The sequence below is a fragment of the Xyrauchen texanus genome, chromosome 28, assembly GCF_025860055.1.
Source record: "Xyrauchen texanus isolate HMW12.3.18 chromosome 28, RBS_HiC_50CHRs, whole genome shotgun sequence".
Lineage (NCBI taxonomy): Eukaryota > Metazoa > Chordata > Actinopteri > Cypriniformes > Catostomidae > Xyrauchen > Xyrauchen texanus.
The window spans coordinates 7,030,378-7,051,337 of NC_068303.1; the positions used below are offsets into that span (position 1 = coordinate 7,030,378).

Here is a 20,960-nt window from a genome sequence, read left to right on the forward strand (position 1 = left end):
GGGAAAGAGGGGGGGGGGGGGGTGTAGGTCATGCTGGTGGCACCCCGGCCTGAGGTAACGCCGGGAGGAGTGTGGAGCAGAGGGGGGCAGGGCCGGGCTAGAATGTCGCATGCCCGGTCCCCAATTGGCCTGATAGGGCACGCAAGGGATAAAGGCGGCCGGTGACGATGGTTCGAGAGAGAGAGAATTACGGGCATGTCCGTCGTGTGTGTGTGTTTATGTTTGTGCATTTGGTTTAAGTTTTCATTAAATTATGATTTATATTGACAAGCCGGTTCTTGCCTCCTCCTTGCCCATCGTAACCCCCTTACATTGGTTAATGGAGAAAAATAAACTTGGGCTCACTGTGGGGGCCCTCTGGCTAAACAGCATGAATATAATGCCAATATAAATTATTTGTGTGCAGTGCAAGTTGTGGTTTAAAATTTGTAAACTAAGTCAAACTCTGTTCCTGGAGGGCCGCAGCCCAGCAGAGTTTAGTTCCAGCCCTGCTCCAAAATGCCTCCTTGTAATCTTCAAGCACTCCTGAAGACCTTTATTAGCTGCTTCAAGTGTGTTTAAAAGGGTTGGAGCTAAACTCTGCTGGACTGTGGCCCTCCAGGAACCGAGTTTGCAAGTGTTAAGGTTCAGTGTTTTAACAAAGATTTTGTATGAACTGAAGATTAATGACCAATGTCTTTAAAGTCCATACTGGATTAACAGCATAAGTTCACATTGATACATTGTCCTTTGTTAGTTGGCTGATTAAGGTTTTTGTTGGCAATATATTGACAGTCTATGCATTCCATTTCAAGAGTGTAGTCCATCAATAGGCAAAGGTGATGCAGGCAGAAATCAATGAGGTGCATTGCAGTTCAACTGGCAGGAAAATTTGGTGAGGTTTGGTGGGGTCCATCCTAAATCCAAGGTTCTGGCAGTTGATGTTGCATCAGTTCATTCTCTGAAGTCAATTGAAAAATGCTGAAGTGATGTCTGGCTGGCACCGGCTGTAGTTTGTTGTCATCACTCAGTGACACGTAGCAGTGGAGTCTGACACCTAGCAGGAACTGAGCTGGATCTGGCTGCTCTGGTAACCTCGGGATATGAATCCCGAGGTTGAGACAGGGAAACAAATAGAATAATATTAGTGTAGATTCCATTAAATTTATTGCAGAGTTACAGATTATAAGAAATGTTTCTGAGAAATGTTTCTGTTTCCGGTAGACCTAAATAAAGCAGCCTAATTGTGAATTGAAGGATAAATTAGGTGTATGCCTGAGTCATTAGTCTAGACTTAAACTGAAGTGAGAAACCGTGTTAGGGAGACTATTCCATAGTTTAGGAGCCAAATAGGAAAAGGATCCATCTCCTTTTGTGGATTTTGATATTCTAGGAACTATTAACAGGCCAGAATTTTGTGATCGTAATGAAAGTGATGGAATACAGCATGACAGAAGGTCACTTAAGTACTGTGGAGCTAGACCATTGAAACTTTGTATGTAGTTAACAAAATTGTAAAATTAATACATTTTTTTACAGGTAGCCAAAGTAACAATGATAAAATTGGACTAATATGATAATTTCCTTGGTTCTAGTCAGAACTTTAGTAGCTGCATTTTTGAACAAATTGAAGTTTATTTATTGAATTTGCTGGACATCCTCCCATCCTACTGTAATGCATTACAATAATCTAGTCTTGAGGTCATGAATGTATGAATTAGGTTTTCAGCATCAGCAACAGAAAGCAAGTGTCATAACTTAGCAATATTTTTGAGGTGGAAGAATGCTGTTCTATACACATTTGTAATTTGATTTTCTAAGGACTGATTGGTATAAAATATAACACTTAAGTTCTTTGCTGTAGAAGATGACGTAACAGTACATTCATCGAGAGTCAAATTATATTTTAGCAGCTTCATTTTAGAGGTTTTTGGTCCAGTAATTGGTACATTTCTGGTCCATTCTTTGTTTTCATTGATGCACTATGCTAATTTGGAGAATTGTGAAATTTCATCTGGTTTAGAAAAATATAAAGTTGGGTATTATCTGCATAACAGTGGAAACTTTCTCCCAGGGGAAGCATATATAAGGAGAAAAGCAGAGACCCTAAATCCAATCCCTGTGGCACTCCATACATAACTTTTGTTTGATTTGACAATTCCTAGTTTACACATACAACTATCTGCAGTATAGTTGCTAAACAAATATATGTTGTTTTAAAATAATTGTACATATTTATATGGGAAAACAAAAACAAATAAACATAAACGTATTTTGTTGCAGTTTATAATGGGGCGAAGACTACTTCACTTCAATCCACCTTTAATTCACAAAAAACAAACTCTCTCTTATTAATAAAGCTACGTATTGCCAATTGTCTTCACGATAAGAAAAGCACATCAATTATGATTCAATAAGTCACAAGCCAATACATTATAATCTGGCTGCATTAAGCATGCGTGCTCGAGGGACGATCATCCCCATGACAAAGTGTGTCTCAGCCGGGTGCAGTTTCAGTCTCTCCCCCTTAGATTGGGATATTCACGCTCATAGAAAGGCGCTGACCGCACAAAAAAATGCCAGTTTCGGAGTTTGTAGTTATTTACATGATCTGCTTCCATATTATTTAAAATTGTATAAAGCTATAATGCATTAAATATAACTGCATTTAAGATGGAATGTCAGGGTGTTTCCTTTAAAGACACTAGACATGCAAGTTTTGCTTTAGTGGAGCGGCATAAACTCCATTTATTCCATAACGAGAGTGCTTCTATACTCACTTTGTGTTTTTGCATTATAATTCCCTCATACTTTGCGATCTACGTCACCTGAAGCTGTTTGGAAAGTTTAGAGTGCATGTGGACTGTGAGCTGTATAATTCTTCCTCTCCTAAATCAAGTGTGAGCTGCAGTGCTGCTCTCATCAATAGAGTTTAAAGTGATATCATGTTACATTAAATTAGATCAAAAAGTTTTTGTCAAAAAAATGTATTGTCGACTTGTTGATAACATCGACTAATCGTTTCAGTCCTAGTAGCAACACCTCCTTCTCAACCCTTGAGATGAGGCTCATGTTTATTACAGTAACCTGGGAGAGTAGATGCATTTAAACTAATATATTCATCCCGGCGAGCTTCTGTCAGACAGATTTTTTCTTCGGAGCTGAATGGTTGTGTGATCAGCAAGCTGTGTGTCACAACTGCTCCACCCACCTCTGCAAGTTAGCTTCTGTTCGATCTGACGGCACATTCCAACGGCTTTCTCCTCTCTTCACTTCGACAGCACTCTCCTAAAAGAGTTGATTTCTCTAAATGAGTTTATTCTCCTCTTAAAGAGTTTTTTCTGGTAAAAGAGCAACATACACAAGCGTATGTTGAACGTCCTTGTCAGGAGGCGTCTTTTAAAGATGCCCTTCTGCCGCTGTGTAGTTACTGGATGTGGCCAGAATCTCTCCAGATCCGACGGCCTTGTGTCTCTGGGTAGCGATCACACTGAGGCAGTGTTTGTGAATGGCTCATGTTCTTACTGCGAGGACATGACCATGGCAACGTTGCGGTCGCGGCTTTCGTTTCTCAAAATGAACGCCACTCCAGCCGCCCCCCGCATTGCTCCTTCTTCCCATGGGACTGAGGACGACCCGACTGGAGATGGAGGTGATTTGGGGATGGCAACAGGCACTGGCTTCAGACTCGAGTCCCGAGATGGGCATGGCGCTGTGGCACATACCGTGTGATTATCACCCCTTCTTGCCATCAGACTTTCAACCCTTGTACAGACCTCTGATTTCTGTTGACAGGAGTCCCCCTACAGCAGGTGTCTAGACGTGTCGGGGTCACCACAGACTCCTCTCAACTGGGTTGGGGCACCGTGTGCTATGGGCACGCAGCCGCTTGCTCTTGGATGGGGCCCCGCCTGTGTTGGTACCTCAACTGCCTCGAGTTGTTGGCTGTACTCCTTGCCATGCGGAGGTTTCTCCCACTGATTCGGGGCAAGCACGTCTTGATCAAATCATACGTAAAAAAAACTTGAACAGCATCTGCAGATCTGGTACCAACTGTTAGGGATGTGGAGAATGCCTCAAGCATAGTTTACATCTGAACATAACCAGCAGCAGGGATTTTCACAATAAAAAGGGACAATTGCTTGATAGTGTCATGTGAGTTTAACTTGCTCAAGCCAGATATCAGCATTAATCCTGCCTTTAATTTGAAGTATCGAGGTCAATTTCATATTTCTGCTTACTAGATTCTGTGTGTCTATAATGTAGCCTGTAACTGAACTATCACTGAGATTATTGGGCTGCTGTGAGAGAACAGGGGTGTTCATTACATCATTGACGATGGCAAGAGCACCACTGGTTGGTTGAACTAGGTAAAATATAAAAGATTGACTTTTTATTTCCTGACGTCTGTAGCTGTGCGCTATTTGATCAAATACACTTAATAATTCCACCATTGCCCGTCTTGGTGAAGATTTAATGTAAATGCAGTTGTTTATGTCTAAAGTGAAATTAAACAGTGAGACAAAAAGTGTATTTGTATCAAAATGTCAGACTTGAAGTGTACATGGAATTGAATTGAGCACTGTCTAGTAGAGTTGTCATATAAAGACTGTTAATCAAACAACAATAACAAGGAAACAAGAAAACCACTCACTACTTTTGGCCGAATAACTTTAGTAGCTTTAAAAGTATTAATGTAATAGAATAAAACAGTGACATTTTTAATTACTATATTTATAAAAAAAATCTTTAGTTTTTTTTAAGAATACCGACCCGTGATGTAGAGAGTGTGTTAATTGGTAAAATACATTACCAGGTAAGTAGAGATGATAAAATAATTTATAATTATGCCTAGCATTTTTAAATATCAACACTTGCAGAGCAATACTTCAGCAGAACATTCCACCAGTCACAAACCTCAGAAAATTGTGCATCATGCATTAGAATGAGAACACAGCTATTCCTGGGCTTAAAAATACAAGAAATAAATCAATGTGGAACACTGCATCTCAAAAGCAGGACAATGTGGCCACTCATGTGCTTCAAGAAATTATTTATTTATCATTAATTTATAATTTAGTCACTCTCATGCCATCTGTCTGTGACTTTCTTTCTTCAGAACACAAATGTAGATTTTCAGAAGAATATTTCAGCTCTGTAGGTCCATTCAATGTAAGTGAAGGGGTGCCAAAACGTTGACGCTCCAAAAAGCACATAAATGCATCATAAAAGTAATACATACAACTCCAGTGGTTTAATCCATGACTTCAGAAATTATATGACAGGTGTGGGTGAGAAACCGATCAATATTTAAGTTGATTTTTGCTATAAATCTTTCTCTCTGCCCAGTGGATGACAATATGAATGAAGAATGTGAATCTTCAAAAACACAAGAAGAACAATGTGAAATTTAAAGTGCAGATTGACTGAGCAGAGAGGAGAAATAATAGTAAAAAGGAATTAAATATTGATCTCATCACATCTATCATATCACTTCTGAAGACATGGATTAAACCACTGGAGGCACATGGATTAGACTACTTTTATGTGGATTATGTGATTTGTGGAGCTTCAATATTTTCACTTTCATTCTATGGACCAAAAGAGCTGAAATATTCTTCTAAATATATTAATTTGTGTTCTGCTGGAGAAAGAAATTCATACACATCCAGAATGGCATGAGTTTGAGTAAATGATGAGAGAATTTACATTTTGGGTGAATTATTCCTTTTTAAACGTGATGTAGCTTTATGTACCAAACTACTTTTCCCATGCCTGCCTAATGTAATTGTTTCATACATCACGATTTAAAATGGTGATCAGTGTATTTAAAATAACTTTTTCATCTTTTAATTTCTGTTATTATGTGTCACTTTTATTTTTTGGAATCAGATTCATGGTGTTTAAGATTACGATTTATTTTTATTGTCATTGTGCAGAGTATTTTGACTCTTTTAAACTCAGCTTACCCCATTTCCAATGGTTTTTTACATTCTACAGATGTTCTAAAGGCATATGTTAAAACTGAAGATGCATGGATAGTGAAAAGCACCAGCAGGCAGTATACTGTGAAATCAGCAGAAACATGTGCTGCCAGATGTAACAATGAGATGTCTTTTACATGCAGGTACAGTCCACACCACATCTAACATAGGCTGGTCATCACCCAATACCTTCGCCAGATTTTACAATCTCAGGGTTGAGTCAGTCTCGTCCAGTGTTTTGTCAGGTCCTAGCCGGTAGAACTCGGTAATGCGGCATAACCGACTGGGTGTTCCGCTTGCACACAGCACCCTTCACCAAGTTGATCCAGTGTGCCTTCTATCCCAGGTTAGCCACAAAGTGTCGTTCTCTGGATGTTTTCCTCCCTAGCCTTCTGGCCTGCGAATTCAGTGGAGCAATTCACGGCCAGACCCACTATGAGTCACAGGTGCTCTGTGCTGGGGTCAGGCTCCACAGCAAATTCTGTCTGCCAACTTGACATTGGCCTTTTCTCAGGTTCAGAGGTATGTTTGGTGTCCAGTAAGGTCCCTTGTGTCACTTAATTTGACACAACGTCTTGTTCCTTCCCTCGGGAACGGAGGTTACAACAGTAACCATGATGTTTCTATGTATCTTTCACCATTTAGTTTCGTGTCTTTTCTGTTTTTATTATTGTGGTATAATATAACTTGGATAAGCCCAGATGGCACGTTGGAACAATACAAACAGTGACTGATCGCTTGACATGTCGGTCAGTCAGGTCCTTCAGTCTAAATGTGGCCCGAATAAGCCGCACTATGAACCAGCAGCTGGTTGCACAAAAATCCTTGTTAAAACCCTTATTGAAAAAATACTTCTAACTTTTGAACTAAATTATAACTAAGGGTTTTCTCAACTCAAGGGGTTACTTGCAACTGGGCCCAGACTCTTTGCTACAAATAATATTAAAGAAATTATATGACTATTTAGATTATTAATAAAAATACTATGCATGTGTGTATTTGCAGGTCATTTACATACAATAAGAGGAATTGGAATTGTGCAACACTACCTGCCAACTCTAAGACTGATGAGGTCATAAAAACAAGGAATACTGTCCTGTATGAGAAAAGGGGTAAGGGTCTTATTTTATTCTACTATTGCTCTATCCTCCCCTGAAATTTTGGGAACAATAATACCAGGTTTTTCAAGCAATACCCACCAACCCACCAAATGTTTGTATTTAATGCGTAGTGGTGGGTAATTTTGCTCATCTACCCGCCACTGTGGCGGCCGACCCATAAGACTACTTGGAGTGACATATGACTAGAAATTCCATTAGACACAAGCATTTGAAGAAACACACTTGATTATATTTTGAAGAAAAGATGAAAATAACATAATATAATAATTGTGTATATACACTAACTGAGAACTTTATTAGGAACACTATGGTGTTCTGCTGTTGTAGCCCATCCACCTCAAAGTTCGATGTGCTGTTCATTCTGAGATGCTATTCTGCTCACTACAATTGTACACCGTTACCATTGTTACCGTAGCCTTTCTGTCTTTCTGTCATAACCTCCTTCATCAACAAGGTATTTCCGTCCACAGAACTGCCACCATTCTGAGTAAACTTTAGAGACTTTTGTGCATGAAAATCCCAGTAGATCAGCAGTACAGAAATACTCAAAGCAGCCTGTCTGGCTCAAAAAATCATGCCACAGTTGAAATCACCGAGATCAAATTTTTTTCCCATTCTGATGTTTAATATGAACATAAACTGAAGCTCCTGACCCGTATATGTATGATTGTATGAATAAGTAGGTGTGCAGGTGTTCTTATAAAGTGCTTTGTGAGTATATAGCCCCTGCTGTTTTCAAATCTTAGAGATGCCCCTGTTCCTAAGTGTGCATCATTAGATTCATTTATTATTTAAATGAATTATTGCTTTCTCCCTGCTGCCATCCATCAAAAAGAAAAAAAAAGGATATATTTTGGGTTGTGACCCACTAATTGAGATCCACTGCTGTAAAGAACCATAGGAATGTATGAAAACTATTAATGAGGAAATTATTATACTTATCATTTGAAATAAAAATTATTACACTTGAGAAAAATTACAGATGCATCAAAACAAAAACAAGAAAAAATAAACCTCTTGCAGGCCAAACAAAGTTTTTGTACATTTGTAAAAAAAGCATTTATGTTTTAATATCAATGTTAAGATTGGTTTTTAGACTTGTGTTCATGCATTGATTTCTTTATACAGTGTACTTACGGGAATGTGTGAATGGCATTGGCACAGATTACAGAGGGACAAAATCCACAACAAAATCAGGAAAAACATGCCAGCGGTGGGATGGAACTTTCCCCCATTTGCCAAAGTATACGTCCTCATGTCCTAATCTGACTTTTAATTTATGATACTGTATTTATATAAAAAATTAATCGGCATTAAGAAAAACAGAATTACTGTATCAAACCGCTTATTAACCTCAACAGTATTATCTCACAGAAAGACACCAAAGAAATATCCTGAAGCTGACCTGGAGTCCAACTTTTGTCGAAACCCAAATGGAAACATAGAGGGTCCCTGGTGCTACACTACAGATCCAGAGACAAGATGGGAGCACTGTGATATCACAAATTGCACAGGTACATTCAACAGTTCATTTAACTGTTCACGTGTGTCACATAGTTTGTTCGGATATCATACGCTTGAACAGGGTCTGAAATAAAGACCCTCCAAGTGCTAAATGCCGGTACAACTGGACTAAAATATTCATACAGTGTTTTTCTGTGCTGCAACAATGCTACAAATTGTAGAGGGTGAGACATAAAGAGTGACCAGTTTCCAAAAACTGGTTTCCAAAAACATTACTGTTAAATTATTATTATAATTTTTTTTTAGAGAGAATCAACAACTACAGTGCTACCAGTGTTGTCCGATTCCTGAACTAATGACTAATAAAATAACTAAAAATAATAAATAAATAAAATAAAATGAAAACGTCGGCAAGCAATTTGACTGGCTCGTAAAAAAGATCTTAGGCTAAAAATGTTATTTCGGACACTGCTTTTGAATCTGCTCTTTATTATCTGCAGAGGATTGCATACAATGCAATGGAGAAATGTATAGAGGCAAGAAATTCACCACTGCAGGTGGATACATCTGCCAACGCTGGGACTCTCAGAGGCCCCATCAACACAGTTACTCTCCTTCAAAGTGAGACATTATCACTGACTTATTGCACAAATAAGATATTGCATGTTTCAGAAATACTGATATATTTACAAATGTGTTCAAGTATACACTTAAATTTCTTTTTAGCCATCCTGAACTGAATTTGGAGGAGAACTATTGTAGGTCCTCAAAAGGAGAGTTCACACCATGGTGCTACACCACCAATCCAGACATCCGCTGGAATTACTGCTCCATTCCTCTATGCCGTAAACTGCCTTTTTTGTCAATCTACAACTAAGTTTTGCATAAAATAATTAGTTAATAATTTATTGGTTATTTTTTCTAGAGGCAAGTGAAGCACCCACGATTGTACCAGAGCTTACCTGTGTGACTGGACGGGGCAGCACCTACAGCGGCACTATTTCTGTTACGGTATCGGGGAAAACGTGCCAGAACTGGACATCTCAATCTCCTCACACGCACAGCAGAGTTCCAGTGAACTACCCATGCACGTAAGCATCGATGCAGCGGTTTTGATAAACTGGTTTTGGTTGCTTTTAAGGTATCCATGCATTTGACTTTAACTAGAAGAACCTTTCCATTCCAGAAACCTTGAAGGGAATTACTGCAGGAATCCTGATTATGAAAGAAGTCCCTGGTGTTATACCACTGACCCTGACACCCGCTGGGAGTACTGCAATGTGCCCACCTGCGGAGATCAGCCAGGACCTGGTCTGTTTGAAAGAAGTCATTACATGACTCAAAAACTTGTCAAATTTAAATTTTGTTTTTTATTCTTTGTTGTTTATTTCCTGTGCCACTACAACTGGTGAAAAGTGCCATATGTAACAAAAAAATGTGATTCCCAGATGAGCCCATTATTCCTGAGGGGAAGGAATGTTATGAAGGTGATGGAAGCTCATACCGTGGTGCCATATCAGAGACCATTAGTGGAAAACAATGCCAGTTCTGGACATCCAGAGAACCTCATGAACCTTTCTATAAACCTGAGGAGTTCCCAGGATCGTAAGACAAATCACTTTATGCCTTTAAAGCCCCATTTCCACCTGGTATTAGGATGCATCTCAGGTGACCCGATCACATGTGGTCAGTTGAGACACATCACTGTTTAAACTTGGTCACTTAAATGCGTCTCCTGTGACCACTTGTGTTTGGATTTGGAGGGGAGGGTCTCGGTTTCGTTGACGACAGTCACTATGTCACTGTGTTACTACAGGATATTAAAGCACAATAAAGTTAGAAAAGACAAAGAATGCGTGAAAAAAACGTATTAAAGTAGCTTCAGGTGTTTGTGCTTGTCATCTGTGTTGATATCAGACACACTAAAGAAGCTCTGTGAATCTCTCGTAATCATTTCTTTGTAATTTTTAAAATGTTCCAATTGGACGATTATTTCCTTGTAAAGCCGTTCATAAACGGCAAATTTTAAACTCTTGTTTTAGCGCAGTGGTTGATTGACAGGTGAGGGGTGGGGCTTCACTGCTGCTGGGATGCAAACAGGACGGATTAGCGTTTACACCTCAAAGGTGGACACATGCGTTTTTGACCACATTCATTTGTGGTTTTTGTGATATGATCACAAAATGGTTTAGACTCTGTTTAGACCTGTATTTAGGGCTGACCACATTTGATTGGATCACCTAAAACAATCTTAAATTCTCTTCTTCTTTCAAGCTTAATACAAGTTGGAAACGGGGCCTAAAGCTTTTTTTATTGTTATTATTTTTATTTTGAAATCACACATAGAGATTATAAATCAGTATTTGAATTTATGTGGTGATCTTAAAAAAAGATAAAAAGCATAATCTTGAGCAATTTTCCCCTCTGATTTTATGGTTTTGTACCATTATGCAGAGATCTGAGGAGGAACCTGTGCAGGAACCCAGATGGTGCAAAAGCCCCTTGGTGCTACACCACTGACCCGTCTGTTCGGTGGGAGTATTGCAAAATTGAGAGGTGTGACAGCAAACCCAGCATATTCACAGGTGAGCCTCCTTCCAGAACATCAGTCTTTGCATCTCCTCCAACCGAGCAATCCAAGACTTCTTTAAAAAGAGATTCAAGTTACAAGCTAATCATTTATATAAAATGCCAACAGTGCAATAATATTGTCCAAGGGAGGATGTGAGTTGCAATGTTTCTTTTTTAAGATTGTAAGGTTGGAAATGGTGCAGATTACAGGGGTCCCATATCTACAACCAGTGGGTATTTCTTTAAGACTGCAAGGGAAGCTCAGCTTCCCCTATAATGTCAAAAAAATAATGGTCAAATATGTACTATTGTGTAAACAATTTATTGACCAAAAATGCGTTAGAACACGTTCATCTCGAAGACGAGTTCGTTCAGAATCAGCTACATTACATATAGCAGGTCGGCTGACTCGATTTACTTCTCATACATTCCCGTAGCGTCAGTGCATTTCCCTGTTGAAGCCGAGCGTCCATTGACTTCAATGGGGCTGCTCTGAACAGTTTTTTTCAGTGCTCCGAAAATAGACGGTCATTGGATAAATGCTGCGATTATGTCCCGCCCACGGACGCTCAGAGTCTCTGGGGGTGAATGAGGAGTGGGCTGGCCCGGACTCCGGGCTTCCGCGTGATGATTGGAGGATCTGTCGAAAGACTGCATCTCCTTTTGATTGACAGCGAATCTGTACTAGAAGTCGTCACTGAAGCTATTTCGCGCTCAGTCCCATCGCGAATTTCTCAAGTGTAGTTGAAAGACAAACTGCTGCAACCCATTTCTTTATATTTGTTTGGCGAAATTGCTAGTCAATTTGCATAATACATTTCACACAATTATACACCACATTCCTTGTTTCAGTTTTACCAAGTTTAATATATTTTGTTTTAGAGCGTTCGCTTCGTTCGTTCGCTCGTTCGCTTCGCTCGCTCGTTCGTTCGTTCATTCATTCATTCATACATACAGTAGGCTAGGCTAGCGGCGTACGGGTGAAACTGCGCACGATGGCAGACGGTGCTAATATTGTCGACCTGATTTTGGCGAAGCCATTTGAAAGTCTTCCTTACAAGGAAAAAATTAGAATTAAACAGCAGGGCAGATCAACACCTAAGATTGATTTAGTGCAAAAAATCGTTTAAGCAGCCTAGCTCTGCTGGCCATTAAGAAGACACTGGTCAAGTCATTGGAAAAGACGCCTAGTTGGTACGACAGAGTCACAGTGCATTTTCTCGAAAAGGAACGTAGGGCAGAATTTACTTTTAAATAAGTTTATAATGTAGGCCGAAAATGAGCTTCCCCTCTTTGAAAGACCAGCAGCCGCCACTGTCTACAACTATATTGGGAGTGACCTGCCAAGAATGGAGTTCTATGACTCCTCATCGGCATAACAGTTTTACCCCTGAGACACATCCAGACAAGGGCCTGGAGTCTAATGTAGGTCTTAGTTTATGTTGAATTATAAGTTGAAAGAACAAAATATCATGGTTTAACAAGGTTTTAATGGGTTATTCTGTTAGCAATGCCGTAACCCAGATAATGACGAGAATGGACCTTGGTGCTTTACAACAGACCCAAATCAGAGGTGGCATTATTGTCAGATTCCAGACTGTGGTAAAGATTCTAAATATTCCACTTGGAAATGTCATAGAAATTCCAAAGTGCAATTATTCTTGCACAATAAGTGAAATTTTCTTGCTATGTAAGATACATGACACGTTAATTTCCTTCTTATCAGAGGGCCTTAAATGTGGAGAACAAGCGATAAAACCTAAACTCTGCTTAGGCCGGAATGTTTGGGGATGCATTTCCAAACCACACTCCTGGCCATGGCAGATCAGTCTCAGGACAAGGTCTGCAAACTTCCATTATCTGCATTTATAATTAATTACAGATATAAAACATTATAAATTCTATATACAAACAATAACATTGTTATTTGATTTATGGCATCTTTTGTCAGTTATTAACAGTAATGTTTTGTCATAGCACTTACAAACAACATGTCTGTGGTGGAACGCTAATTGATGCACAGTGGGTACTAACCGCAGCACATTGTATTAAGGGGTGAGTGGCTTTTTTTTTTTTACCATTTGGCTTTCCTAAGAATAGAAAATGCAAGGTTTCAATTGATGTTTTCTTTCTTTTTTTCTGTTATATTCTAGTCTCATTAATGATGAAATGTTAAATGTGTATCTATCATTAGAGAAGACTACGATTGGTCTCAGAGTCGATCTCTCATCAAGATCTTCCTTGGAATCCACACCAAAGATACGGATGGACCATTCAAGCAGGAACGAGATGTTTCTAAGATTATTATGGAACCAGACGGAGCTGACATTGCTCTTCTCAAGTTAGATAGGTTAGATAGTCTTCTGTTGTACATTGCTGATGTCTGTAATTGTAGCAATTGAAAAATTAAACACTAATTACCTCAAAATCTTGTAAAACAAAGGAATACTTATTAAGTATTTTTTTTACTTCTACACTGTGTAAAATTAAGAGCAATTCTAGCTTTCTAGTGCAAATCATGTTAACAACATTTATTGATGACATTAAGATGGCAAACTCAAAATGTGCCTCATTTTAGGCCTGCAGTAATAAATGATACGGTGTCGCTTGCTTGCCTACTGAAAAGGATTATATTGTACCCAGCGGTACTGAATGCCATGTAACAGGCTGGGAAAACACACAGGGTAGGTGCTTAGGAGAAAAACAGGTTCTTAATCAAATATATTGTTAAATAGCATTTCTGACTACAGACTTAAAGGAATAGTTCACCCAAAAATTTACATTCTCACATCATTTACTCTTCCTCATGCCATCTAATATGTGTATGACTTTCTTATTTCTACTGAACAAAGTTTATGTACATAAAGTTTTTTAGAAGAATATTTCAGCTTTGTTGGTCCATATAATAAAAGTAAATTGTTTTCAGGTCTTTGAAGCACCAAAATGGAGATAAAGTCTGGATAAACATAATCCAATCTGACTCCAGTGGTTTAATCAATGTCTTCTGTAGTGATCCAGTTGGTTCTGGCTGAGAAAAGACTAAAATGTAACTCCTTTTTTCACAGAAATTCTTGCCACTGCAGTCTCTAGGTTTACGATTATGATTTCAAGCTTGATTACACTTCCTAGTGCTTGACTCATGCTCAGAGCCCTCTGTGGTGCTATACAGAGGTGGACCTTGTGGTGGAAGTGTAATCAAAAGGAGTTACATTTTGGTATGTTCTTACCCAAAACCAACTGGATTACTGACATGATCACCTTTCACTTGCATTGTACGGACCTACAGAGCTTAGGTATGCTTCTAAAAATCTTTGTTGTGTTCTGCAGAAGAAAGAAAATCATACACATCTGGGATGGAATGAGTCTGAGTAAATGATCAGAGAATTTTCCTTTTGTTTGAACTAACCCTTTAAAGATAAAAGATTTCAAAGATTCAAGCTTTTCTGTTTCTCAGAAACTGGTGATTCCTTTTACCTGAAAGAAACCAGCGTCCAAGTAATTGAGAACAAAGTTTGCAACCTTCAACTCTATTTAGATGGCCGTGTGCAGGACCATGAGATGTGTGCAGGATTCAGAGATGGTGGAATTAACAGTTGTCAGGTAAGGGAGTTAATAGTGAAATCCATTTCCACAGATTTGCTTAAAAATCAAAAACACTACCCATGGATTATACAGGACTATAGAATCTCTATATTCAGTGACTACTAATCTTTTGTGGAGTAGTGGTGGTGTAGTGGTCTAAGCACATAACTGGTAATCTGGTAATCAGAATGACACTGGTTTGAGCCCCACAGCCACCGCTCCATTGTGTCCTTGAGCAAGACACTTAACTCCAGGTTACTCCGTGGGTATTGTCCCTGTAATAAGGGCTCTGTAAGTCGCTTTGGATAAAAGCGTCTGCCAAATGCATAAATGTAAATGTAATCTAGGCATCATAGAAGCACTCCCAATGTGATTGCTTTTAAAAATATATTATTATTAAAACACAACTCGTTTTATCCAAATTAGACAGTGCTTGTGAAAAGTTGGTATTCCATACTGAATGTAGCCAAGCAGTTGGAGGGGAGGGGTTAGGCAAATAGCATAATTTCAGAAGTGGAGCAAGTTACACATTTTGATGAACAAAATCAAAGACTAAAAATGTTTCCTTGGTATTACCTGTACCGTTGACTTGTGCACAATAATACCAGGAACATGCATTAAGAAAGTAAATCGGGTCAGTTGGAAGACTACATGCAACGCTGGCGAGATTCAAATTGCAAAGTATGTCTGCAAAACGTTGTCTCAACTAAATAGAGCTAAACACGGAATCATCTTTTTTAAGAAGTTTTGGTTATAAATACTTAGATTTGTATTGTATTTTCAATGATAGTAAGACCTTACAGTTCTTTATACAAGTGTTTTTTCTGTTCTCTCTTGTCATCTCTTGTTTAGGGTGAGAGTGGTGGGCCTCTCGTCTGCATAATGCAAAACAAATTTGTTCTCCAGGGAGTGACATCATTGGATATTGGCTGTGCCAGGACCATTGGCATTAAACCAGGATTGTACACCCGTGTCTCCAAGTTTGTCAAATGGATTGAACAAAGCATGAAAGAAAATTGAGAATGTAAATGTTCAACGTAAACACAAGCATATGGTTAACAATGCAATTTAATTGTAAAACTGGTGTGTAAGAATGAAATCTTGATATGTAGGCTGTTTTAAGTAATCCTGTTCAAAAGTGATATCTTAATAATTCCTGCTTAATAGAGGTAATCTATTCTATGCTTTACAAATTATCTGCCCATTGTACAGTTACATTTCTCATAGGCACAAGCTAGATGGGTTCTATTTTGAGGCTTACCCCAGTAAATATGGTTTATTTTGCAAATTCAAATTCCATTGAGGCATAGATCAGACACTATATCTGTGCACCTTACATCTCAAAGTAAACAAATCTATCACATCGAGGCAGATGTGGGAGGCAGGCAAGCTGCCGTATCTCTACGCATCACCCAAAAATGCTCACTCACTGTCATCTGAACCAGTGTCAAAAGCAAAACTGTGCGAGGGAGATCCAGCGTATACCCCGTTAGAGACAGAAAAGGACGTGGCCATTCAGCAAGCCAGATATACTTGTAGAGACTGAACTGCAGCTAGAGAAAATAATAGTTTTGAGATGATAAACTTCAGCTAATCAAACTTCAGCATTCAATATATATCATATTTGTATAGTGTCTAATAATGCATCAACAATGACGTTTAAGTGTCTCTTGCCAATAAAGCTAGAGATTAATTTAATCTTTATATGGATTGGTGGTGGCGTAGTGGTCTAAGCACATAACTGTTAATCAGAAGGTTGCTGGTTCGATCCCCACAGCCACCACCATTGTGTCCTTGAGCAAGGCACTTAACTCCAGGTTGCTCCGGGGGTATTGTCCCTGTAATAAGTGCTCTGTAAGTCACTTTGGATAAAAGCGTCTGCCAAATGCATAAATGTAATCTGCCCATGTGATTCTATATTTTTAAAAGTTCACTCTAAAACGGCAGAATATTTTTTTTCCCAACTTTTAATTACTGCATGTCCAATGATTTGTGTACTTGTATCAAAGATTTATACATGTAAATGTCTTTTTCTGCAAAAAAACAAAAATGAACAATTTACCATATAGCCTACAAATATGATTAATCAAAATAAATGATGACTAACAGATATCTTGCAAGTTTTTTTTTTTTTTTTAAGTAAATATATTTATTATCATATTTTTAAAATGTTTGTTGTATCATGATCATGATGGGACACTTAAGCAGGTTTGCTGCCAAAATACAAAGACTTATATCTCTGCAGTACAAAAATGGGCTTTTCCCGATCAGTGTGTGTTTTCAAACCACTGAGATTCCCTACTTTCATTGGATGGTTTAGAAACACCCATCCCGGTTTGAAAACGCCCACAGATTTGAAAACATCCATTACTGTCCTGCTAAGACCTATTCTTGAAAATACAGGACATCTCAGATAATATGGGCCAGTTGGCAAACCTATCCTAGTTTTACTTGAACACAAATACAATGCGTTATTCCTTGCGCATCAACATCTCCAAATAATTTGTTGTAAAAATTGCCTGCCTGTTTAACAGCTGATTCACAAATACTCCATGAGCGGAGCATAAGCTATGCTGCCACATTGGGTTTTCACATTGGTTGCACCCTTACCATCCCGTTTAGATAAATTTTGTCATGCATTAGTTAGAACAAATCATGCAAGTTAAATATTTTAATTATCTACTGTACATTTATAATAAAAAACAGACTTTAAAATAATGGCAATTAGCCAAGCCGCATAGATTTAGGTTAAGACGTGGTTGAGGTTGCCAGATATAAATATATTCAATCCCCCATTCAGATCTTTACACTTGCACAGTTTTGAAATATTCTGCCATCCATCCATCCATCCATCCATCTTCAACCGCTTATCCGAAGTCGGGTCGCGGGGGCAGCTGCTCCAGCAGGGGGCCCCAAACTTCCCTATCCCGAGCCACATTAACCAGCTCTGACTGGGCTGACCCGAGGCGTTCCCAGGCCAGTGTGGAGATGTAATCTCTCCACCTAGTCCTGGGTCTTCCCGAGGCCTCCTCCCAGCTGGGCGTGCCTGAAACACCTCCCTAGGGAGGCGGCCAGGGGCATCCTTACCAGATGCCCAAACCACCTCAACTGACTCCTTTCAACGCAAAGGAGCAGCGGCTCTACTCCGAGCTCCTCACGGATGACTGAGCTCCTCACCCTATCTCTAAGGGAGAAGCCCGCCACCCTTCTGAGGAAGCCCATTTCGGCCGCTTGTACTCGCTGACCTAGTTCTTTCGGTCATGACCCAACCTTCATGACCATAGGTGAGGGTAGGAACGAAAATTGACCGGTAGATCGAGAGCTTTGCCTTCGGCTCAGCTCTCTTTTACGTGACAACGGTGCGATAGAGCGAGTGCAATACCGCCCCTGCTGCCCCGATTCTCCGGCCAACCTCCCGCTCCATTGTCCCTCACTCGTGAACAAGACCCGAGGTACTTGAACTCCTTCACTTGGGGCAAAACCTCATTCCCTACCTGGAGTACGCACTCCATCGGTTTCCTGCTGAGAACCATGGCCTCAGATTTAGAGGTGCTAATCCTCATCCCAGCTGCTTCACACTTCGACTGCCAAGCGATCCAGTGAGAGCTGAAGGTCACGGACCGATGATGACATGAAGACAACATCATCTGCAAAAAGCAGCGATGAGATCCCCAGCCCACCGAACCGCACACCTTCCCCACCCGACTACGCCTCGATATCCTGTCCATGAATATCACAAACAGGATTGGTGACAAAGCGCAGCCTTGGCGGAGACCAACCCCACATGGAATGAACTCGACTTTGTGCTGAGGACCCGGACACAGCCCTCGCTTTGGGCGTACAGGGATTGGATCAGCCCTAAGAAGGGACCCCCCACCCCGTACTCCGCAGCACCTCCCACAGTCTCTCCCGGGGACCCGGTCATACGCCTTCTCCAGATCCACAAAACACATGTAGACCGGATGGGCATACTCCCAGGCCCCTCCAGGATCCTTGCGAGAGTAAAGATCTGGTCCGTCGTTCCACGACCAGGGCCGAAAACCGCATTGTTCCTCTTCAATCTGAGGTTCGACAATTGGCCGAACCCTCCTCTCCAGCACCTTGGAGTAAACTTTACCAGGGAGGCTGAGAAGTGTGATACCCCTGTAGTTGGCACACACTCTCTGATCCCCCTTTTGAAGAGGGAACCACCACCCCGTTCTGCCACTCCTTAGGTACTGTCCCAGATTTCCACGCAATGTTGAAGAGGCGTGTCATCCATGACACCCCCTCCACATCCAGAGCTTTCAGCATTTCTGGTCGGATCTCATCAATTCCGGGGCTTTGCCACTCGCGGAGTTGTTTGACTACCTCAGTGACCTCCCCAGGGAAATAGAATCTGATCCCCCATCATCCTCCGGCTCTGCCTCTACCATAGAGGGCGTGTTGGGATTTAGGAGTTCTTCAAAGTGTTCCTTCCACCGCCCAATAACCTCCTCGGTTGAGGTCAACAGCGTCCCATCTTTGCTGTATACAGCTTGAATGGTTCCCGTTTCCCCTCCTAAGGTGGCGGACGGTTTTCCAGAAGCACTTTGGTGCGGACCGAAAGTCCTTCTCCATGGCTTCTCCGAACTTTTCCCACACCCACTGCTTTGCCTCCCTCACGGCCGAGGCCGCAGCACTTCGGGCCCGTCCGGTACCTTGCAACTGCCTCCGGAGACCTCCGGGACAACAAATCCGGAAGGCCTCTTTCTTCAGTCGGACGGCTTCCCTGACCACCAGTGTCCACCACGGTGTTCGAGGGTTACCACCCCTTGCGGCACCTAAAACCTTGAGGCCGCAGCTCTCCACCGCGGCCGGCAATGGAAGCTTTGAACATTGCCCACTCCGGTTCAATGTCCCCAACCTCCGCAGGGTTGCCTGAAAAGCTCCGCCCGGAGGTGTGAGTTGAAGATCTCACGGACAGGGACCTCCTCCAAGCGTTCCCAGTTCACCCGCACTACTCGCTTGGGCTTCCCAGGTCTGTCCAGAGTCTTTCCCCACCCCTGACCCAACTCACCACCAGATGGTGATCGGTTGACAGCTCTGCCCCTCTCTTTACCCGAGTGTCCAAAACATATGGCCTCAGATCCGGCGACACGATTACAAAATCGATCATCGACCTTCGGCCTAGGGTGCTCTGGTACCACGTACACTTATGAGCATCCTTATGTTCGAACATGGTGTTTGTTATAGATAATCCATGACTAGCACAGAAATCTAATAACAAACATCCACTTGAGTTCAGATCAGGGAGGCCATTCCTCCCAATCACGCCTTTCCAGGTGTCCCTGTCATTTCCACGTGTGCGTTGAAGTCACCCAGCATCACTATGGAGTCCCCTACTGGGGCCCTATTCAGGACTCCATTCAGGGTCTCCAAGAAGGCCGAATACTCTGAACTGCTGTTAGGTGCATATGCACAGACAACAGTCAGAGTTTTCCCCACAACCCGTGAGGCATAGGGAGGCGACCCTCTCATCCACTGAGGTAAACTCCAGCGTAGTGGCGTCAGCCGGGGACTCGTGAGTATCCCCACACCGCCCGTCGCCTCACACCCTGGGAAACTCCAGAGAAGAATAGAGTCCATCCCTATCCAGGAGTATGGATCCAGAGCCAAAACTGTGCGTCGATGTAAGCCCCACCAGATCCAACTGGTAGCGCTCCACCTCCCTCACTAGTTCGGCTCCTTCCCCCAGTGAGGTGACATTCCACGTCCCCAGAGCAAGCCTTTGCTGCCCGGGTCTGGTCCGTCGAGGCCCACGGCCTTCACTGCCGCCCATATGGCAGCGCACCCGACTCCTGCGGTTCCTCCAATGGGTGGTGGGCCCAAGGGATGTAGAGGGGGTTCCACGTTGCTTCTTCGGGCTGTGCCCGGCGGGCTCCGTGACAAACCCGGCCACCAGGCTGCGCCGACGAGCCCTCCATCTGGGCCTGGCTCCAGACAGGGGCCCGGGCTTCCTCCGGGCAGGGTAACTCCTCCTCTTGCCGTTTTTTCCATGAGTCATTTTTGAACCATTCTTAGTCTGGCCCCTCACCTGAGACCACTTTGCCTTGGGAGACCCTACCAGGAGCACATGGCTCCAGACAACACAACCCTCAGGATCATAAGGGCACACAAACCTCTCCACCACGATAAGGTGCTGGTTCCCGGAGAGGCACAATATTCTGCCAATCATACTTTATTTTTGCAATGTGGCAACCATGAGCATGCATGCTTTTTAAAAACATTAAAAAAAAAT

At 41.5% G+C, this 20,960-nt stretch overlaps 1 protein-coding gene across 1 annotated transcript in view; it reads left to right on the plus strand.

Moving 5' to 3' along the window:
- LOC127622443 (plasminogen-like) overlaps positions 1 to 16,809 on the plus strand; it is a 33,246-nt gene extending 16,437 nt beyond the window's left edge. Inside the window, 17 exon segments of the mRNA XM_052096549.1 lie at positions 5,980 to 6,106; positions 6,969 to 7,075; positions 8,213 to 8,327; positions 8,459 to 8,598; positions 9,049 to 9,169; positions 9,275 to 9,393; positions 9,474 to 9,639; positions 9,735 to 9,859; positions 9,997 to 10,153; positions 11,003 to 11,133; positions 12,846 to 12,960; positions 13,097 to 13,174; positions 13,314 to 13,469; positions 13,698 to 13,720; positions 13,723 to 13,803; positions 14,574 to 14,719; positions 15,554 to 16,809. Of these exon segments, the coding sequence (XP_051952509.1) occupies positions 5,980 to 6,106; positions 6,969 to 7,075; positions 8,213 to 8,327; positions 8,459 to 8,598; positions 9,049 to 9,169; positions 9,275 to 9,393; positions 9,474 to 9,639; positions 9,735 to 9,859; positions 9,997 to 10,153; positions 11,003 to 11,133; positions 12,846 to 12,960; positions 13,097 to 13,174; positions 13,314 to 13,469; positions 13,698 to 13,720; positions 13,723 to 13,803; positions 14,574 to 14,719; positions 15,554 to 15,721 (2,075 nt within the window). The 3' untranslated portion in view covers positions 15,722 to 16,809.
- Positions 16,810 to 20,960: the final 4,151 nt, after the last annotated feature.